Source organism: Amblyraja radiata, chromosome 33, assembly GCF_010909765.2.
Source record: "Amblyraja radiata isolate CabotCenter1 chromosome 33, sAmbRad1.1.pri, whole genome shotgun sequence".
Classification (NCBI taxonomy): Eukaryota; Metazoa; Chordata; class Chondrichthyes; order Rajiformes; family Rajidae; genus Amblyraja; species Amblyraja radiata.
Window position 1 is genome coordinate 1227257 of NC_045988.1, and position 21182 is coordinate 1248438.

General features: G+C 42.7%; 1 protein-coding gene across 1 annotated transcript; it reads left to right on the forward strand.

Moving 5' to 3' along the window:
* Positions 1–76: 76 nt before the first annotated feature.
* LOC116991134 (transmembrane protease serine 13-like) lies at positions 77–21182 on the forward strand. The gene is made up of 13 exons (XM_033049499.1): positions 77–235; positions 8137–8356; positions 9034–9138; positions 9639–9749; positions 9843–9972; positions 10590–10688; positions 12339–12382; positions 13623–13788; positions 14475–14653; positions 16038–16136; positions 17507–17649; positions 18295–18447; positions 20088–21182. Exons 1-13 carry the CDS (start codon positions 221–223, stop codon positions 20097–20099), a joined length of 1476 nt encoding a protein of 491 aa, XP_032905390.1. The 5' UTR covers positions 77–220; the 3' UTR covers positions 20100–21182.

A 21182-nucleotide genomic window follows, 5' to 3' on the forward strand; every position in this document is an offset into this window, starting at 1 on the left:
GTGGTAATGTACGTAATACACAGGGACAAGCTTTTCACGTCAAACTGGTTCGCCAAGTTTTATTTAATAAAGTCAATGACACCAGTCGCTATGCTCACAGTCTGTGGAGTTTCTCTGACATTCAGTTCATCCTACAGTCTTCTATAAATCACTGCAAGTGAAGTGCGGTAATTCAGACGTCAGGACTTCGGCAGAAACTCTACGCTTCATAACTCCAGCAATGTCTTCCTCTAAGGTAGTTATTTATACTCGGTATGGTTGATTCATTCTCAAGTCTGGATCGCTGATTCCTGTCTATAGAACAATTGGGGAAATTCATGTTCCCCAGTGTTAAACATGCAGTTTCTGAAAATTGATATTCATTAATGAATGTCCATTTATGAACAGAAATTGTCATTTTGTTGTTGGTCGCTGATGGTAACTACTGCTCGTGTTTGGTCTCATTGGGTAGGTTTGGACTTATGCACAGGGCGGATACAGGGTGTGTGCTTGGGACGTGGTGGTTTCTACAGGGATGGCGAATGTCTGCAGAACAATGACTAAAGGCAGAGTCTGATAAAGGTGTGCGCAGGAAAGTGTCAATTCTGTGGAAAATCTTTACATTGAGTTTGGTCAGTGTGCACAGAATGTGTGCATAGAAGTGCAGCACTGTTTGTGCAGGAGTTCACATCAATGTGGAGAGGGTAAGGGTCAACATGAAGGTAATGAAGGTAAATGTGCAGTTAGGATCAACATGGAAGGGGTTAGGGTCAACGTGAAGGGCATTAATACACAAGACAGTACTTGGATACCAGAGAATGTCTATCTGGCTGAATGTATGGAGCAAGGAATCACAGACTCAAGTCATTCAGGACGGGGCGGCACCTTTGGAATTCTCTAAGCAAGTGGCTATAGAGTATCAGCTCCTCAGTACATTCAAGACAATAATTGGTGAATTTTTCAATATTAAGAAAATCAAAGCGTATGGGGATAGTGCAGGAGATTGAGGCTGAGGTAAGAGATTGATGAGCAAACACGATGGTGGAGCTGGTTGGTTGTTTTCTGCTTCTTATGGTTTCCTCTACCCCAAGGAAAGTGTTCAGACTTGAGACAAGGTCCGTCCGTGTTCCAGATGGAATTCACAGACAAGGTCTCATCCGTCAACAGGATATACGTGTTTGGTCTAAAACCTGTGCACAACTTGGGGTATGTACAGCTTGTGTACAGCTGAGGTTTATACGCTGAAAACATCTATGATCGGGGAAGAATTATGGAATAGCATTTTTACATGTAATGGAGTATGTACTGGAAAGAATATTCACGGGACAAGATGGGAATACAAAGCACAGGAACAGGTTGTGTACAGCTGAGGTTTATACGCTGAAAACATCTATGATCGGGGAAGAATTACGGAATAGCATTTTTACATGTAATGGAGTATGTACTGGAAAGAATATTCACGGGACAAGATGGGAATACAAAGCACAGGAACAGGTTGCATTGATTTGCAGGACGTGGCATCACTGGCAAAACCTAGCAATTTCCGCTTGGCCCAAATTTCCATTGGAGAATCGAGTGGCAAGAAGTGCATGTTTTCAGTGGAATATTGGGTGATGCTTGAGTGTGCTGGATTATCCTTGATAATGTTGAGTTTATTGAATCTTGATGGAAATGTGTTCATCTTGATGAGAATATGAATACGTGGGTTGTTTTTCTGGAGTTGTGTGTGTGTGTGTGTGTGTGTGTGTGTGTGTGTGTGTGTGTGTGTGGTTAGCGTTATGGGGGTATGTTTGTGCCTGTGCCCATGAACTCATGCTACAATTGTGATTACTGCAGGGCTTGCAGCCCTGACCCCACACATCGGCCAGCACACACTCCCACTCTATCGTGTGCATGTCCCTGCCCAGACAATGCAAGCGTACTCTATCACATGGCTAAATCATGTTTTGCAGACAGTGGAGAGGCTGTGTGGAGGCAGAATGTGAGTCATCTTGGGACGAGCCCTTGTAAAATAGGTGCAGTCTTTGGACATATTTCAGCAGAACATTGTAACTCTTTGCATTGTTTCTGTTCTTGATGTCAATGCTTCTCAGTCACTGAATATGTTGAGGGTTGAGATTGATAGTTTTTTGGGCAGTGGGAAACGGACAAATGAAGTATCGACCATGATCTTATTGAATAACCCTACTGGCTCCCGTTCTAACAGTATAATTCTGCGAGGCTATGGACCAGCTGCCTTACAGTAACTGGTTGACTAGCGGTCAGCTTCATCCACTGCCTCTAACAGCAATGGTTGATCTTGTGTTAAAGAAATGTTCTTTCCTCATAAGTAATGTGAACATAAAAGGTCATTGTAGAAAGTCTCCTGTACACACATTATGGTGGGTACGCTTGTTATAATCCCCTTCCAAAGGCAATCCATGCATATTTGGAAGCAGTGTAAGTCAAATGCACTAGAGTATTTAATGCATGAAGGAGCAACCATGATCTCAGTGAATGGCCTCCGCAATCTTCTATTTGTTATGTGTTTACTCTTTTTAACATTCTCATTTTGAGAGGTCCAGCATCAACTGCCTTGTAGCAACTGATCGACAAGTGATCATTTTAATCCACTACCCTGAACAGCAATAACTGATGCCTTACGATTTTGATTATGGATGACTGTTTTAACTAAAGGAATGCCACATCCCAATGATCTACTTAACCTGACCCAATCAATGCAAGTGTGGACGTCATTACAGGGTGTTAATCTCACAAATTCACCTCATCTATTCCCCTTCAGGTAGGCCAGCTCCTCCTGAAAGACTGAAAAGCTTCTCCTGTAATCCCACTTGGATCCCTAGTGGCTACATTGATTGGGTCAGGTTAAGTAGATCATTGGGATGTGGCATTCCTTTAGTTAAAACAGTCATCCATAATCAAAATCGTAAGGCAACCTGAATATTGCAAATGTGATACTGATAGAGTGGTTGATTAGGGAACAATAGAAATTATGAGAAAGTGGAAAGTTGGTTTAAATTGTGATTGAAAACATTTGTAGTTTTGTGTTCTTTTTTAAAAAGGTCCTGACAATGTCCTGGGGGGATCAATCTTAAAACTCTCCTCACCTCGTCTAAAGTCCATTCCTTAAGTTCATTGTTATACAGCAACGTACTTATATAATACTCCAGCAGCATTAAAACCTTGTAAGGTGCTTTAATGTCTGAGTTTTAAACAAAACATCGAACATTAAACCATATAAAGAAATATTAGAACAATACTTTAAAACACTTCTGCTTTAACCGTGCCTTTAGTCATCTGTCCTAATAATTCTCCATGAATTTCAGTGCCATGTTTTGGCTGAAAATACTTGTGTGAATCACCTTGAGATAGTTTGGTACTTTGGAGGCTTCCTTGCCATTCTCTCCCATGTACTGTAAAGATGCACAGAAACAAAGAATGCAGCAGAATTTGTTAAATGAAGAATTAGAGGGTTACCTCTAATATGATTGGGCAAATTCCCAAAAGTTGGATTACATCCTTCCCATTTGTATTGCCTCCACATTCCTCTCGATTGTTGTTCACTTCACTGATCAATGTAGAGCCCAATGGAATGCACGGAGATTTGTCACTAACATAATTATTGACTTTCAATTAAACATTACTTGTTTATCGATCTCAGCCATTGTTTTGTAGTTTCATGATGTTTGTTCTACTCTGGAGATCTATCTTTAGCTGCTTGATGACTTCAGAGCAACCTCTTTGTGTAGGTTTGGCCAACCCACTGATACGTATTGTGTATCGGTGCAGTAGCCAGCTGAACAAAGTGATATATGTTGCTGATATATCTCACCTTTAATTATACCAAATGGGAGTCATACCCTCTCCTTTCCAAGGTGAGTCAATGGTTTGTGTGTATCTGCATTGAACGTGCAAATGTGAGCTGTGTCGTTCAAAGTTACCGGTGCAACAATACCTTTCGAGTTGTGAAACATTTGGCAGTTTCAAATGTCAAGAGTTGGGTGTAGCTGCTTACAGCAACAGTTTTTGGAAACTTTATACATGAACTAACAAACTGACAAAGCCCACCATGATCTGAAAGCACATCACATCTTCTACTTAAGCTTTATTGCTACCTAGCAATTAAACATGAACCTTGGAACAAGAAATATGGATGTTGAGTGAAGGAGCAGGTCTACTTATCTCTTGAAAAACAAAAAAAACTGTAGATGCTGGAAAACTTTGAGAAAACAATTGGAAATACTCATCAGGTCAGTCCACATCTGTGGATTTGAAATGGTGAACATATTGGTTGCAGACTATTTAGCAGAACAGAGACAAAAGCCCATTAAACAGCAGGGAGGGTGGTGGAGAGGACAGCATCTGATCAGGTAAAGCACCGGTGTCCATGGGGACAAACTGTAAACAAGACTATTTGGTGGATGAGTCAATGCAAACAGTTAGAGAATGAGAACATAAACAAAAGAACATTTATGAAAGATGGTGGGCGTTGCAAGGTGCAGAGTAGGAAGAGATGACAGGATGGTCAGGTTGGGCAGATCCCCACGTCAGGAGAAAAGAAAGGAACAAAGAGGTGACAGTGTTCAAGTTCAAGTTCAAGTTCAAGTGAGTTTATTGTCACGTGTCCCTGTATAGGACAATGAAATTCTTGCTTTGCTTAAGCACACAGAAATAGTAGGCATTTACTACAAAACAGATAAATGTGTCCATATACCATGATATAAATATATACACACATGAATAAATAAACTGGTAAAGTGCAAATAACAGAAAGTGGTTATTAATAATTAGAGTTTTGTCCGAGCCAGGTTTAATAGCCTGATGGCTGAGGAGAAGTAGCTACTCCTGAACCTGGTTGTTGCAGTCTTCAGGCTCCTGTACCTTCTACCTGAAGGTAGCAGGGAGATGAGTGTGTGGCCAGGATGGTGTGGGTCGTTGATGATACTGCCAGCCTTTTTGAGGCAGCGACTGCGATACATGGATTTTCTCCGGGTGCTCCGGTTTCCTCCCATATTCCAAAGACAGTCAGGTGTGAAGGCTAATTGGCCTCTGTAAATTGCCCGAGTGTATGGCGGAAGTAGTGTACAGGTGATCGTTGGTCGGCGCAGACTTGGTGGACCGAAGGACTTGTTTCCACGCTGTATCTCTAAACTAAAATGAAAAATGCAAGTTTTGCATATTATTATTTACCCGTACTAGTGAAAGGAATCATATATTTATCAATAGAAATGAATTTAATTGCATTCAGATTGTCAATTAGACACACTAGCTAATATATTGAACATTCCCACTCCAGGCTAACATCCCTTATATGACCATATATCTTGAGTATTTCACTTTTCTTCTGCAAGAGCTTTGTACACAAGCTCCCACAAATAACAATGTGATGGTGACTAGGTCTTCTAATGTAGGTATTAGCCACAAAATAACTATTGACCAAGTCACTGAGAGAACCTTTGTACCCTTCTTCAAATTGATGCCAAAGGATTTTACATAAAGATCTACGGAGAGTTTGAAATTAGTTATATAATTACAAATGTTTTGTTTTTTTCCATTAAAATTTTCAGTTAGACCTTGTGCAGAAGAGCATGGGAGTTTGAAGTGACTTTTGCTGAAATGCATGTCAATTTTATTGATCCGTGCTTCTAATGGAGACTGTGGAGGTCCATCGATCCAGAGGGTGGTGAACATGTGGAACTCATTGCCACAGGCAGCAATGGAGGCCAAGTCAATGGATATTTTTAAGGCGGAGATTGACAGATTCTTGATTTGTACGGGTGTCAGGGTTATGGGGAGAAGGCAGGAGAATGGGGTTAAGAGGGAGAGATAGATCAGCCAAGATTGAATGGCAGAATAGACTTCATGGGCCGAATGGCCTAATTCTGCTCCTATCACATAAACTTGTGAAGCGTAAATAGGTTTGTCGGCATTACTGCCAAAACGGTCATTATTACTGTATCTGGTCGAAACTGACATAGTCTTGGCATCAAACAGATTGATGTGGCATGGCCTCGGATTTGAAAACCAAATTCCCAATATTGAATGAGTTTCACATTGTAAAATTTGTTAATTAAATGAGACAGCTAGCCTCCGGCATCTGAACTGAGGGTGGGAAGATTTTTGAGATGAATTAATTTACCATCTACCTCTCCATGTTACTCTTGTTCGTATCTTTTCAACATGTCTTGTTGCAATATTTACAGCAACTATTTCATCAAATAAATACATTTTCATTCCATCTCTTCCTCTAGATGTTTTTATCATGTATTCCCCCAGTAACAGGTTCAATATTCTCACCGATAAGTAAGGAAAATCCTTCTGAATTCTCTAAAGTTGCTCTTCCTCACAAGTGGAGAAGCACTCTATTCAAAAGCAAAGTGCCGCTGTTAATCAAAAGCTGTGGTAGAGAGGGATAAGCTGGGGCATCTAAAGAGAGAATTGAACCTTTTGTTGCATTTTCAACAACCACATCAAAGCCTTGTGTGATTTGGGCATCAACGTGGCACATCTAGTAAAGCCACCAGAGGTCTGGGTTCAGTTCTGGCCAATGGTGCTGTCTCTGTGGAGTTTGCTCATTCTCCCTCTGACTGTCTCTGTGGCTCTGGTTTCCTTTCATGTCCCAAAGATGCGCAGGTTGATGAGCTAAGCGGCCACTGTAAATTGCCCTGAATGTAGCGGTGAGGGGTAGAGTCTGGAGGGGATTCTCCTTCCACCCACCCACAACATGGGCAGTTTGCACTCGTCAGTTAGTCTGCCAGCCAGCACATTATTGGGATGTGGGAGAGGGGTTGAGCACCCAGAGGAAGCCTACGCAACATGTATACACCCACTCAGCACTGGTGATCAGGAGCGAGGTACCAGCGCTATCTGCTGCACCATCATGCTGGCCGTTCCAGTTCCACAGTGTAAACAAACAATCTGGAAACCATGTGTTTCTGTCGAGCACCAGTCAGCATGAGTCTGGGACAAATGGGTATGACTGTATCCATCTCAAACAAGGGCCGGTGTGACAATGCCAGTCTAGAGGCTGTCAGGGAGGTTACCAAAAAACATACCAAGCAGAATATGCCAGAAGAGATACTGATTTTCTTTTAAATAAAGTAAGTTTTTCCAACGTACACAAAAATGCTGGAGAAACTCAGCGGGTGCAGCAGCATCTATGGAGCGAAGGAAATAGGCAACGTTTCGGGCCGAAACCCTTCTTCAGACTGATGGGGGGTGGCGAGGAGAAGAAAGGAAAAAGGAGGAGGAGAAGCCTGAGGGCTGAGGGATGGGAGGAGACAGTAAGGGCTAACAAAATTGGGAGAATTCGATGGGAGAATGCTCTCTCCGAAGTTTTTCCAACACCTATTGTAATCTTGTTAGCTTTAAGTTAATTGATTTCAAGCTGTGAACTAAATCTGGAACTTCCCATGTTCTGTGTCAAATTTAATCACTCTGTGATCATGTCAAATAAAATGTAACTGGTCGTTACTGTGATTTGTCAATACTGTGCAGACAAAGGCGTTTTAGATTAAATTCCATTGAAACCTGTGATTCATTACTGCTCTGACTTGAAACTCTTGGAATCAGTTCAAACCCCATCCACCCTGAGGGTAAGAATGCTGGCACTCACTTGCTTCCCTGTGTCCATCCTAACCTTAACCCCCCCCCCCCCCCCCCCCCCCCCCCCCCACTGCAACTTGGCCCAAATTTACAATCACCCTCAAATTGACTGATGCGAAAGGAACTCGTATGCCATGCTGGTGGAGCAGAAGAGGCAATAGCTGCATTTATATGGCACCTCTCACAATCTGACAACATCCCAAACCAAAACTCTGACAGCCAATGAGGTGTAATCAGAGCTGTAATGTCAGAATGCAACTATACGCTTCCCACCAACACTAAAAATATAATGAGCAGTTTATCAGTGTTGGCACAAAACACTGTATACAGTGGTACACTGTGTGTCCAAACATTCAATTTGGGTAAATCAAATCACTAGACACACAGATAGACACAAAGTGCTGGAGTAACTCAGCGGGTCAGGCAGCATCTCTGAAGGACTAGGTGACGTTTTGGGTCGAGGCCCTTCTTCAGACCCCATGCAATTGCTGTTAATAGGAAAGGTGTGCAATTAATTATTTAATATTGAATTCCTTTCTTTCTTTATTACAGAACCTTTATGGCAATTACTTGCCAGAACACATTCAACCTCCAGCGTACGGACAGAGCCAGGAAAGGTTTCCACCACCACCCTACCCCAGTGTGCCACAGGGCCAACCTCCTTACAACAGCTCTGGACAATATCCTTCTGCACCGAATGCTCCACACCAACCTTATTACATCCCCACTCCAGGACCAAGACATCCACCAACTCAAGTCACCCAAGACATAGGTAGGTTTTGGATGTGTCTTTAACACATGTCTTATTGTGTCTGGGATTGTTGTATTCGTGACTGAGTTTAACTCTGCAGGTGAACATGTCCATGTATGAGGGAGTGCATGTGTACGACTGATGGGTCTAATGAGCCATCTCTTGTTCCTGATTATATAAGTGTGTCAGATACATAACTCAGTGTGGATTCATATTCATGCATATATGTAGATCTTATAGCAGAGAAAGTTGTTTGAGTTAAGAAATTAATCAAGATAAATTATTTGACGAATGAAACAGGGATTTGTAAACTATAGTGTTCAGTAATAGAGTCTTTGGGCAAAAGTGCATGATGGAGAGCCCCTGAATGTTCAGTGTGTCATGTCAAAGGGCAAGTACAAAGATCAGGCAATATCTGGAGAGGTGATATTTCGGGTCAGGACATTTCAAACCACAGAATATTTAGTTTTACTTGTTCACTGTACACTTTATGGGTACATTTCTGTGGCAATTTGTCATGAACCTGGTGTAACTTCATGGCAATTTTCCCTGGTTGTCAAAGTTGTATCAATTGTGCATCCAACAAGTTAGGAGACTTGGCGAGGAGATTCACCAATATGTATGTTCATTTCAGTCACAATGTATTTCAGTCTGTCCCTTCGTGTAAAATCCTTAGTATCTTCTCTGTTTTCTTTCAGGTCGCAAATCTACACAATGCTGCAATCCAAAGAGGAGGACCTACTGTTATATCATCTCCCTGTTTCTGGGCCTATCCATTGTTGGCATTGGTGCTTGGATTGTTAGTAAGTACATTTAAACTAGTCCTGTTGGTGAAACATGAATAGTTGAGTGGATGACAGTAACTGAAGAACATGAGGCTAAAATGAAAAGCTGAATGTCCAGTGGGAAGCACACACACAGTCCAGCTGATGAATCTGTTACTTGGCATTGCCTAGTGGTAAAGAAGGGATATCAAGGGACACGCAGGCCATTCACCCCCTGGAACCGCCATTCACTGACACAGTGGGTTTGTATCATAAGAAGAAGTTGTCTTCTTCTGTTCTTAATTTCCAACATTACTGGTCACTCCATGGGTGATTCAGGTTAGTTGAACAGCTCCCCATATTAGGGACATGGGGACAGATAAACCCTTGTCGCTGTTCTCACCATTCAATTAGATAATGGTCGATAATCAGGGGAATAATTGTCTACTCATCCCACAATGTCCTTTACAAGTACATGTACATCTCAGAATGTACTGACTGACACAATGTCAACAAGTTACTTTGCTTCCTCCTGCTAGTCAAGTTCGTGATGGACAGTGCAACACAGTCGACCACCCACTGCCCCAGCTCGGTGACTCGGTGCAATAGCATCAGTGAATGTGACGACAACAGCGATGAACTGGGATGTGGTAAGCTGCTTGACCCATTCACACTCATTCATTAAACATCTTCCATTAAAGGGAAATAACTCAATTAAACCATTACTTCATTTACTCTTCCAGTGCGATTTAACGGAGTGGAATCACGGCTGGAGGTCTATGGGTGGCAACAAAAGCAATGGTCACCTGTTTGTTACACGGCCTGGAGTCAAAGTTTGGCAAGCAAGACATGTCAACAACTGGGATTCACAAGGTACACTGATCGAGTGTCTAGACATGGCATGCAGAATACAAGTAGCAGATGAACAGGGTGTAGCAGGAAGGCCTACTGTTGGGATGCTGGAGGCTTGTAGGAGGTGCAGTCATCTATGATGGGGATGCTAAGTTATGACAGACAGGGGTTGAATATTGGTACAGAATGTGAAGGTCAAGGTCCATTCAAAGCAAAATTTGACACAATTGTCATTCAAACCCTTTAATAAATCCATGCGGACTTTACTAATCAAACCATACTTGGCCAAGTGATTGTTAGTTCTATCCCTTATTATCTTTTCCAACATTTTGTCCACCTGTGAAATAAACCTGATTGGCCTGCAGTTGCTGCATTTACCCTTCATGCTTTGGTTGTAATGAGCAGCTTTCCTGCTCAGTCCCTGATTGGCCTTCACTGACCATATGACCATATTATTGCATTCTCTCTCAAGTTCCAGCAGTCTCCCCCCTTGCCTCTGAACGCTAGTCTCTGCACATTCATCTGCAGTGGTTTTGGTAGCATTGTGTTGTGCTGTAGCATAGTTTATATTCTTTCAGATTAAATGGATACAACATTGTTCGACCACTGGAAGATCATCTTGTGCAATTGTTTTTCAGTTATTACCAAACCAAGCGTGTGATTGGAGACTCTTCTTCAAACCTTGTTATCAACACATCACAACAACTGACCAACCTGCAAAGTATCCTGAGCTACAGGTGTGTGTTACTGGTTGTTAAATAAAATAAGAACAGGGGCTGTTGAGCTCCTTGGAGAGACTTGTCGTCAGGTCATAGAGCAGAGGAACAAACCGCCTGATGACCTCTACACTAATCGTATTAACGGAACCCACCACATTATCCTCCCCACATTCCCATCAACTCTCCCAGATTACACCACTCACCTACATTCCAGGGGCTATTTACAGCAGCCAATTAACCCACTAACCCTTATGTTTTTGGGACGCGGAACGAAACCGAGGCATTGGCATTGGTTTATTATTGTCACCTGCAGAAGGTAAATGTGGCGCAGGACACATGGAGCAGATGAACAAGGTGTAGCAGGAAACCCTACAGTTAAATATTGTTGCATTCTCTCTTATGTCTCCATCAGTCTTTGTTTGTACGCTATCCAGTCTAATCGTACTGTACAGGAGTAGGATCAATCCAAAACACAGTACAACAGGCAGTGAATAGGGAAGATTCCAGAATGTAGAATATAGTCTTTCAGATCTAGAGAATTATCTAGATTGTGATATGGCCGTACCAAAAATAACCAGTGAAAGAAATGAGGTTAAGTTGTCACGTGGAGACATAAAATGTCAGGACACTGACAAGTGACTCCATGGAGAAGATGATCAACAATCAGTGTATCGGATGAGGCCCCAAAGACCAGGGTGCAGCAGGCTTTGGTTCTATGTTCTACCCAATGTCACGCTAAGAAGTTGGACAAACCTATGTTGTTTTCTCTGGAGTGTTGGAGGCTGTGGGAAGACATGATAGAAGTCTATAACATTATGAGAGGCATGGATAGGGTAGACAGTCAGAACCTTTTTCCCAGGTTGAAATGTCAAAGACCAGAAGGCATAGTTTCAAGTTGAGAAGGCCATTGTTTTAAGGAGATGTGTGCTTGAAGTTTTTTTACACAAGGTGATATGTGCCTGGAACAACTTTACCAGGCATGGTGATGGAGGCAGATTGGATAGTGGTGTCTAAGAGGCTTTTGCATAGGCACATGGATATGCAGGGAATGGAGGAATATGGATCATCAAAAGGTCAAGTAGATTAGTTTAACGTGGCATCTTGTTCAACTCAGACATTGTGGACCAAATGGCCTGTTCCAGTTCTATACTGTTCTAAGTTCTATGTAACTGCAGCTGGACAAGCAACCCTCCCACCCCTCGTACTCTAGGCTCAGCCTTGGTTTTACTTGTTCATCTAGAGACATTAGCATTGGTTGGGGTTGTTTATCTTACTGCCCCCATTGCAAATGTGATGCCCCCATTGCAAATAACTGAAGCCCACAAACTGAACATGAGAATGAGTGTCTGCAGGAGAGGACATTGCTTGCAGTTTTAGGAGAAGTCATTGTTTCTCAAATACACGCAGTGTCACAATTTGAATGTAGTCATGAAAAAGGATTGAAGAATTTGTGGCGGATAGGTTTCATTTTAATGCTCAGATTTAAATCCACCTTGTGTTTAATACACACATCACATCAGTCAACAGTTACCATGCTGTTACACTACCCTGCAGTGACCTTGCCCTATGTCACATGAATCTGCACTGTAATCTGCTTTGGCGTAACATTGATCTGAGATGGATCAATTTTGCATTTCATTGATCATTAATGACGCCCTTTTTTTTCAGCTCCAAGTGCCTGACGAAAGATGTCGTCAGTCTCCAATGTGTTGGTAAGCATGATTATGCTTAAACTAAGTAGTGTTATTTCTAAAAACCTTCAATCCTGGGCAATGGGATTCATTCAATCCTAAACACGGTGCTACTGTTATCTACTTACTAGGTAGGTTGAGCGCAGGTTAGAAATGTAATGAAATCCCCTTTACATTGTCTGTTGCAGTATATGCTCCTCCTCTACCCTGTTCAAGATGCTATTATCTATTATAATCCATTGATAATGCAGGTTTATATCATTGCCACTAAAGATCAACCATTTTGTTGACATGTTAAGGATAAAGGGGAAATCGTTTAGGACTGAGATGAGAAAAACATTTTTTACGCAGAGAGTGGTGAATCTCTGGAATTCTCTGCCACAGAATGTAGTTGAGGCCAGTTCATTGGCTATATTTAAGAGGGAGTTAGATGTGGCCCTTGTGGCTAAAGGGATCAGGGGGTATGGAGAAAAAGCAGGTACAGGATTCTGAGTTGGATGATCAGCCATGATCATATTGAATGGCGGTGCAGGCTCGAAGGGCCGAATGGCCTACTCCTGCACCTATTTTCTATGTTTCTATGATAGAGGTAAACATATGAATGATATTTGAAGTCTAGCCGAGTGCAGTGAGGTCCAGGTATGATGACAATGTTGCTTTCAGCAGCTTCTTCTTGCGAATGAAACATAAACCAAAGGAATAGTTATGATCTCAAGCCGGGTGTTGAGCAGCCAGGTTGTTGTCTTCAGCAGCAAGACAGGTTCACAGACTGTAGACTAAAACATAAACTACCCATACATTCTACACGACAAAAAAACTGCTAAAAAAGCTAGTCTTTTGCTTTTCACTGTCTTGTAGAGTTTATGTGTAACGTATGTTTTTGTGTGTTGCCTGAGTGCAAGATATAATTAGGAAGCATGTCCATGATAGTTCCAGAGGTGGTCCATTGTGTTCAGTTGCTGAGCTAATGTTGGCGTCCTGCAGGTTGGTTCAAGCAGCTGTTTCTGAACCTGTTGATGTGAGACTTCAGTCTCTGTACCTCCTGCCTAACGGTGGCAGTGAGAAGGCATGGCCCGGAGAGTGGGCATCCCTGCTAATAGATGCCACCTACTTGAAGTAGCACGTCAATGGAGGGAAGGGCCATGCCCACGATGGACTGGGGCATATCATGAATTTGGAACTTATCTGCATGCAATCAATATCCATAGGAACAATAAAGAATAGAAACTAAATTGTTTGAATATTATCTCTTTGCATATAGATTGTGGCAAAAGGTACAAGTCATCATCCAGAATCGTGGGTGGAACAGCAAGCCAAGAGGGGAATTGGCCATGGCAAGTTAGTCTCCACTACAAGTCACGGCCAGTGTGTGGTGGGACCCTCATTTCACGTGGCTGGGTGATCACTGCAAGTCACTGCATCTTTGAGTGAGTATAAATGAGTCTTCAGTTATAGTGCAAAATGAGCAGTAGGGGGACAGGATCTAGAGGTGGGGGAGTTGAAGATCGATGTAAAAGGCGGCACAGTGCTACGGTAGAGTTGCTGCCTCACAGCGCCATAGACACGGGTTCGATCCTGACTATGGATTCTGTCTGTACAGAGTTTGTACGTTCTCTCTGTGACTGCATGGGTTTTCTCTGGGTGTTCCAGTTTTCTCCCACATTCCAATGGCATGCATGTTTATGTAGATTAATTGGCTTCTGTAAATTGTCCCCCTCGTGCGTTGGATAGAACTAGTGCATGGGAAGTTGTTGGTCAGCGCAGACTCAGTGGGCCAAAGGGCATGTTTCCACGCTGTATCTCTAACACTAAAACCTCCAAGTCCCACAAGGAAACCGTACAAAACATGTAAAGTCTTTGCCTTATGGCCTTTGATTCCTGGTGGGAATATGCTTACTGATATCTTGTCAGTCCTTGGGATCAAATATCAGATTGGGGCTTCAGTGATATAGTCAGGGTTACTATTAGGCTGAATGTGGACCCTGACATTTCATGTGTGTTCATGCTGCTTGGCATTGTGGTCGACTAGTTTGGGGGAGGAAAGGTGTGTATCAGCCAGTGAGAGAATCAATCAAAGCTTTAGAAACTGAGATTGGCCTTTCTTTCATTGCAGAGATGAAGCCCATATAACGTCCAATTGGGAAGTCTACAGTGGTTTCATTTCACAAAGGCAACTCTCAAAAGCCACACTGAGTTTCATCTCAAAAATTATCGTGCACAGGGACTACAATCAACACACCAATGATAATGACATTGCTTTGTTGAAGCTTCGCAATCCATTGGTGTTTACAGGTAATGTCCTGGTGATGCCACTTGGCCACGGCCAATGACACATTTGTTGCATTCTCACAAATCCTCTAAAGTAACAAACTGTAACATCACACCTTTGTATAATGACCATCACCCTAACAGTCCAATTGGAATTCATTTCTGAGATACCCAGTCAATGTCCAAAATCAATTTGGTTATTGGAGCAATTATTCTTAATTTCTCATTCTCACAGGAGAGGTTGTAGGGGCTGGTGAATGGGACCCTTCTAAGTTCTAACATTGTGGAAGTTGATCCCAATCCCTCTACACCATGACCCCTGCAGGGCTATGGACAGAACCTTGTGTCAGCTTTCAGAGGATTGAGGAACGAAAGACATGGGGTGGGATTTTTCCTTAATCTCGAAGCGTTGGAGATACATAGATACATAGAAAATAGGTGCAGGAGTAGGCCATTCGGCCCTTCGAGCCTGCACCACCATTCAATATGATCATGGCTGATCATCCAACTCAGTATCCCGTACCTGCCTTCTCTCCATACCCCCTGATCCCTTTAGCCACAAGGGCCACATCTAACTCCCTCTTAAATATAGCCAATGAACTGGCCTCAACTACCCTCTGTGGCAGAGAGTTCCAGAGATTCACCACTCTCTGTGTGAAAAAGTTTTTCTTCTCATCTCGGTCCTAAAGGATTTCCCCCTTATCCTTAAGCTGTGACCCCTTGTCCTGGACTTCCCCAACATCGGGAACAATCTTCCTGCATCTAGCCTGTCCAACCCCATAAGAATTTTGTACGTTTCTATAAGATCCCCTCTCAATCTCCTAAATTCTAGCGAGTATAAGCCAAGTCTATCTAGTCTTTCTTCATATGAAAGTCCTGACATCCCAGGAATCAGTCTGGTGAACCTTCTCTGCACTCCCTCTATGGCTATAATGTCCTTCCTCAGATTTGGAGACCAAAACTGTACGCAATACTCCAGGTGTGGTCTCACCAAGACCCTGTACAACTGCAGTAGAACCTCCCTGCTCCTATACTCAAATCCTTTTGCTATGAAAGCTAACATACCATTCGCTTTCTTCACTGCCTGCTGCACCTGCATGCCTACTTTCAATGACTGGTGTACCATGACACCCAGGTCTCGCTGCATGTCCCCTTTTCCTAATCGGCCACCATTTAGATACTGGTGCAGATGCTGGTGTTTCCTCAAATGTGACATCTTGCACAAATGCCACAGTGGTGTGACATCAGACCACGACTAGATACTTGTGCACTGAGCCATCCCAAACACCTAGGGACTGGTGACGCCTATTGTGGAGGCCAAGGAAATTCCGTAAGGATCTGCTGTAACGTACATGCTTGTGAAATCACGTTATCTTTACTGTAGCGTTATGCATCATTTATTTTTCAGCTAAAATCATGCCTGCCTGTTTGCCAACCGCCAACCAGCAATTCCCCGATGGATCAAGTTGCTGGATCACAGGATTTGGTCTTGTGGAAGAAAATGCAAGTAAGTAAGGCAGTGGGGCAATACAGTGGGGCAATACAGTGGGGCAATACAGTGGGGCAATACAGTGGGGCAATACAGTGGGGCAATACAGTGGGGCAATACAGTGTGAGGCGATACAGTGGGACAATACAATGGGGCAATACAGTGGGACAATACAGTGGGGCAATACAGTGGGACAATACAGTGGGGCAATACAGTGGGGCAATACAGTGGGGCAATACAGTGTGAGGCGATACAGTGGGACAATACAGAGGGGCAATACAGTGTGAGGCGATACAGTGGGACAATACAGTGGGGCAATACAGTGGGGCAATACAGTGGGGCAATACAGTGGGACAATACAGAGGGGCAATGCAGTGGGGCAATACAGTGGGACAATGCAGTGGGACAATGCAGTGGGGGCAATGCAGTGGGGCAATGCAGTGGGGCAATACAGTGGGGCAATGCAGTGGGACAATACAGTGGGGCAATGCAGTGGGGCCATGCAGTGGGGCCATGCAGTGGGGCCATGCAGTGGGGCCATGCAGTGGGGCCATGCAGTGGGCATCTTGTGTTTCCATCCCCTTATGTCCTGTCTGTAATTTGCCACCATCACCATAGTTAGACAAAATAAACATTGTTCATTTTATAAAGGAATTTGAAGAGTGTGGCAACTTCTTAAAGAAAGTGTGGCAACCTTAAAATAACATTCCTTCACAAGACCTTGCCTTTTTTTTATGTGGATCAAGGTTGTTGTTTCTTCATTGGGAAGTGCTAAAAGCTGAAGTTATCATTGCAAAAAAAAATCATGTTGATTTCTGACCAATAATTCTTGTCAGGACATGTTAATGGCATCAGTTTTAATGAATCAGTGGAAACTCCGAAATGTAGGTACAAACCTCTCCATAATTAAATAAAAAGTATGGGGTTGGATTTTCCCTTAAACTCGAAGGGTTGGAGATTGTGGAGTGTCTTCAGATCTGACATCTCGCACATCCCTGATTTTGATCTGCCGGCTATTGAAGGTCTTGCTTTTAGCTCTCAATGTTGTTCTCAACTCTACGATTCCCTCATTAAAACTCTCTCGCTTTCCCCTTTGAAAATCTTCGACTCAGATTTATAATCATGAACGTTGCCTGTCCTAATATCACTTTTATTGGCAAGGTGTGTTGTTTTAAATAATTATGTTTTGCGAAAGATCCTGGTTTGTTCTGATATGTTAAAGGTGTGGTTGAACTACCAGGTGTGTAATATGCCATTTATTTTCAATAATAATACTCATTCGATGATGTTTGCTGTAGCAACTTTAATTCATTTGCCTGTTTCGTTCAAGGCTGGGTAGTCAGCCTGTCCGACCTCCTGAGTGTAATTCCCTGTGTCATTCATTTCAGACACTGCTTCTCACTCCCTCCTGGAAGCTCAAGTTAACATCATCAGCAGAACAACGTGTAACACAAGAAAATTCTACGATGGGCGTATAACAGAAAACATGATCTGTGCTGGCACGGTCACGGGGGGAGTCGACTCCTGTCAGGTGCGAGTTAGAAACTTAGCAAATCCACACTGTCTGTCAGCACTAGAGGTCCACCATGAAGTCCCAAATGAACTGGGTCCGATCATTGCCCACTTGCTGATGGCAATGGGGGTTGGCATCACTGGGTGTTCGTTACTCATCTCATTCACAGAGATCAACATTCCTTAAATTGGAAGCTTTTATTACTACACGGGCAAGGGCAACTTTGAAAGACATTGTTTCAATGTCTCAGGAAAATCCGCCACCACAGATGGCGTAGGCCCCTCACCACCCTACACTGGGCAGGGTAGCGTTTGTGTCCAACTCTCGAAACTGGAACATGAAAACCTGATGTTCTAGCGTAGGAATGACGGAGTGCCACTTGACAGAGTCACGGAGGACAGTCAGTACAATCTGACACTCTAATCTTTGGTCATCCTGAGGAGTGCTGGAGTGTCTAATCAGATATAAAAATGGCTGTGCAAAAACCCCTACCTATCCTCCATGTTCTGTTCTAAATAATCATACTTCACCTTTTGAATACAAGGTTAAACTTTCCAGCACTTCAATACGTTAGAAACAAGCAGCAAGCCCTTCGATAGTGCTCGTGGTCTATGTTTCAATCACCTTAAGATTAACTGTGGAAATGTTCTCTTTCAAACCTAGGGTGACAGCGGTGGGCCCCTGGTATGTAAAGCAGACGGCATCTATTACCTGGCTGGAGTTACAAGCTGGGGTGTTGGTTGTGCTCGCAAATACAAGCCAGGTGTTTACACAAACATGCTGAAATACACACAATGGACCTACGCACAAATGGAGGTAACTATGACACCCAGTCCTATACTCATGAAGGAAAATAGTGTGTGATAAGAATAATCTACCTTTAATCTACTAAAATATCCCTGGGATTTCACAAGAGTGTCGACAGACCATGGTTGGGTGAAGGAAATTCAGGATGGGTGAAAGCAAGAAATGGAAAAGTAGGGAACTCTTGGAGGATTACAGGAGGCTGGAGGAGGTCACAGAGATACAATGACAAAGCCTTGGGGATGTTTGTATGTATGTCAGCTGTTAAAATCGAACTGTAGATACACTAGGAATTGGCGAACAGGTAGCTCAGAGTGAGTGGGGCATGGGTTAGGATATGGTAGCAAGGTATGTCCCTGTGGTGGTACTGCTGCTATGCTCAGGCTTATTATTAAGGATTATACCCCATTATTCAGCAATGTATTTGCCAATTAGGCTGGTATGTGATTTGGAGAGGAATTTTCAGATGGTACCCATAGCTCTGGTAGAAATCCCAGGCTTGAAAATGATGTTGATGAAATCTTGTATTGGTAGCATCTCTTGAGATGAAATCTTGGACAGGCAGCATCTCTTGAGAGAAGGAATGGGTGACGTTTCGGGTCGAGATCCTTCTTCCAAAACATCACCCATTCCTGCTCTCCAGAGATGCTGCCTGTCCCGCTGAGTTACTCCAGAATTTTGTGTCTGCCTTTGATTTAAACCAGCATCTGCAGTTCTTTCCAATACAAGATTTCAAGTTCAAGTTCAAGTGAGTTTATTGTCATGTGTCCCTGTATAGGACAATGAAATTCTTGCTTTGCTTAAGCACACAGAAAATAGTAGGCATTTACTACAAAACAGATAAAATGTGTCCATATACCATGATATAAATATATACACACATGAATAAATAAACTGATAGTGCAAATAACAGAAAGTGGTTGGTAATAATCAGAGTTTTGTCAAGATTGAAGAAACCTTGATGAGTTAATGCAGACAACACACTGCAGACACACTGGGTCACGGAGGAGAGAATGTTTATATTTAGATTATTTAGTATAAAATGTATTAATATTTATTATATAATATTTAGATTGGTCTTGCTGCCAGTAGGCTAGGATGTTGTTGAATTTTCCAAGTGTTGCCCAAGGAACATGTATCCAGGCAAGACAAAATTGCTGGAGAAACTCAGCGGGTGCGGCAGCATCTATGGAGCGAAGGAAATAACAACGTTTCGGGCCGAAACCCTTTTTCAGACTGATAGTCTATCTTCAGACTATCAGTCTGAAGAAGGGTTTCGGCCAGAAACGTTGCCTATTTCCTTCGCTCCATAGATGCTGCTGCACCCGCTGAGTTTCTCCAGCATTTTTGTCCACCTTAAATTTTCCAGCATCTGCAGTTCCTTCTGGAACATGTATCCAGGCAAGTTATTTGTATTAAGACAGGTGGCTAAATGTGTTGGTATTTCCAAGGGAGTGAGTGTAGGGTGTATGTCTGCACAGGATGAATTCTCTATTCAGTCTGAAGTGAATCCTGAAGGGATTATCATATTGTGTAAAGCATTCATTGTCAATCAGTAATAGGGCCATTTTATGAAGTTTTACTGAATATGAACTAGTGCAGGGTTAAATTGCATCTTCCCGTATCTAATGTTTTGCCCTTTATTTTCACAGAGTAACAAGTAATGACATTGACCGACAGTGAATACATAGTCAACTACTAGCCGTGTTTGTTCATCCCAGACAGTGGCACTTGTATAAAGGAAGTTGGTCAGGGCAAGAGACTTTGCCTATCACTTGTCCGGCACGAGGAAGAGAGTTTGTATTGGTGTGGAGTGCAGGTTTACTCACTCAACACAGAGAACATTTATCCGCACATCAACTGTTGATGCCACACCTTGTCGATCAGACTACTTTTCCGCCTTTCACTACTTTATCTTACTTTATTGTGAAAATTCCTACAGAATCCAAAGCTAATTGGGATGTGACCGGCTCTGAATGTAAACACTTCCTCCTTTCAAAGGTCTTGCCAGAGATTTTCAATTGGAGATCCAGCACAACATAATTTATTATGACTGAAAATTAGTTTTAAGATACAGAGCCTGAATTAGTCAGTTTCTTTGGAAATTTAGAAAAGAATCATGTTCATTAAGGTTCAAAAATGCTTATTAGTGGCCCGTTGACGTGAAGAGACAGTTTAATTCCCACAGATACAAGGAGTGCAAGTGGCAGTGAATATCGGCTGGGAGTGTGTGTGTTGGGAGGATTGGCCAATGGTGTTTATACTTGTAGACACACCCCTGGGCCAACATATTGTTTGCACACTAATGCAAAACTCAGTTTACATGCCTTAAAATTTGCATTTCAAATTCTGCCTTCTTTCGCACAGATTCGGGCAAATGTGGGACAAATTGCAGCAAATTACAGTTGATCATAGACTATGAACAAAGGTTGTGAATAGACTGGCTCTGGGGGCTGTAGGTGCTTTGGCCCAGAACTCATCAGAGTTTGGCCAGGATATCACTTGCTTCTGTTCAGTGTCAGTGTGTAGATTGGGGCTCCTGCAATGCTAAGGAGCCAACGTACTTGTTTTGATATCAATTGAGCATCAGGCCGGAAGGAATGAGATGGGGGCAGTCACGTGGCAATTCAACCCTTCTTGTATATTGGACAATATCATCCATCACTCAGCTTGCAACTCCACTACCTGCCCTGACACCATCGTGTGATCACATCTTCTGAAAGACCTTGATTACAATTCTCTTTAAA

Excerpts from the sequence above, each read along its gene's own strand:
- LOC116991134 (XM_033049499.1), top strand. Across the intron at positions 9,973-10,589 it reads CAACAACTGGGATTCACAAG|TTATTACCAAACCAAGCGTG; the intron begins GTACACTGATCG and ends ATTGTTTTTCAG. Across the intron at positions 16,137-17,506 it reads TCTTGTGGAAGAAAATGCAA|ACACTGCTTCTCACTCCCTC; the intron begins GTAAGTAAGGCA and ends CATTCATTTCAG.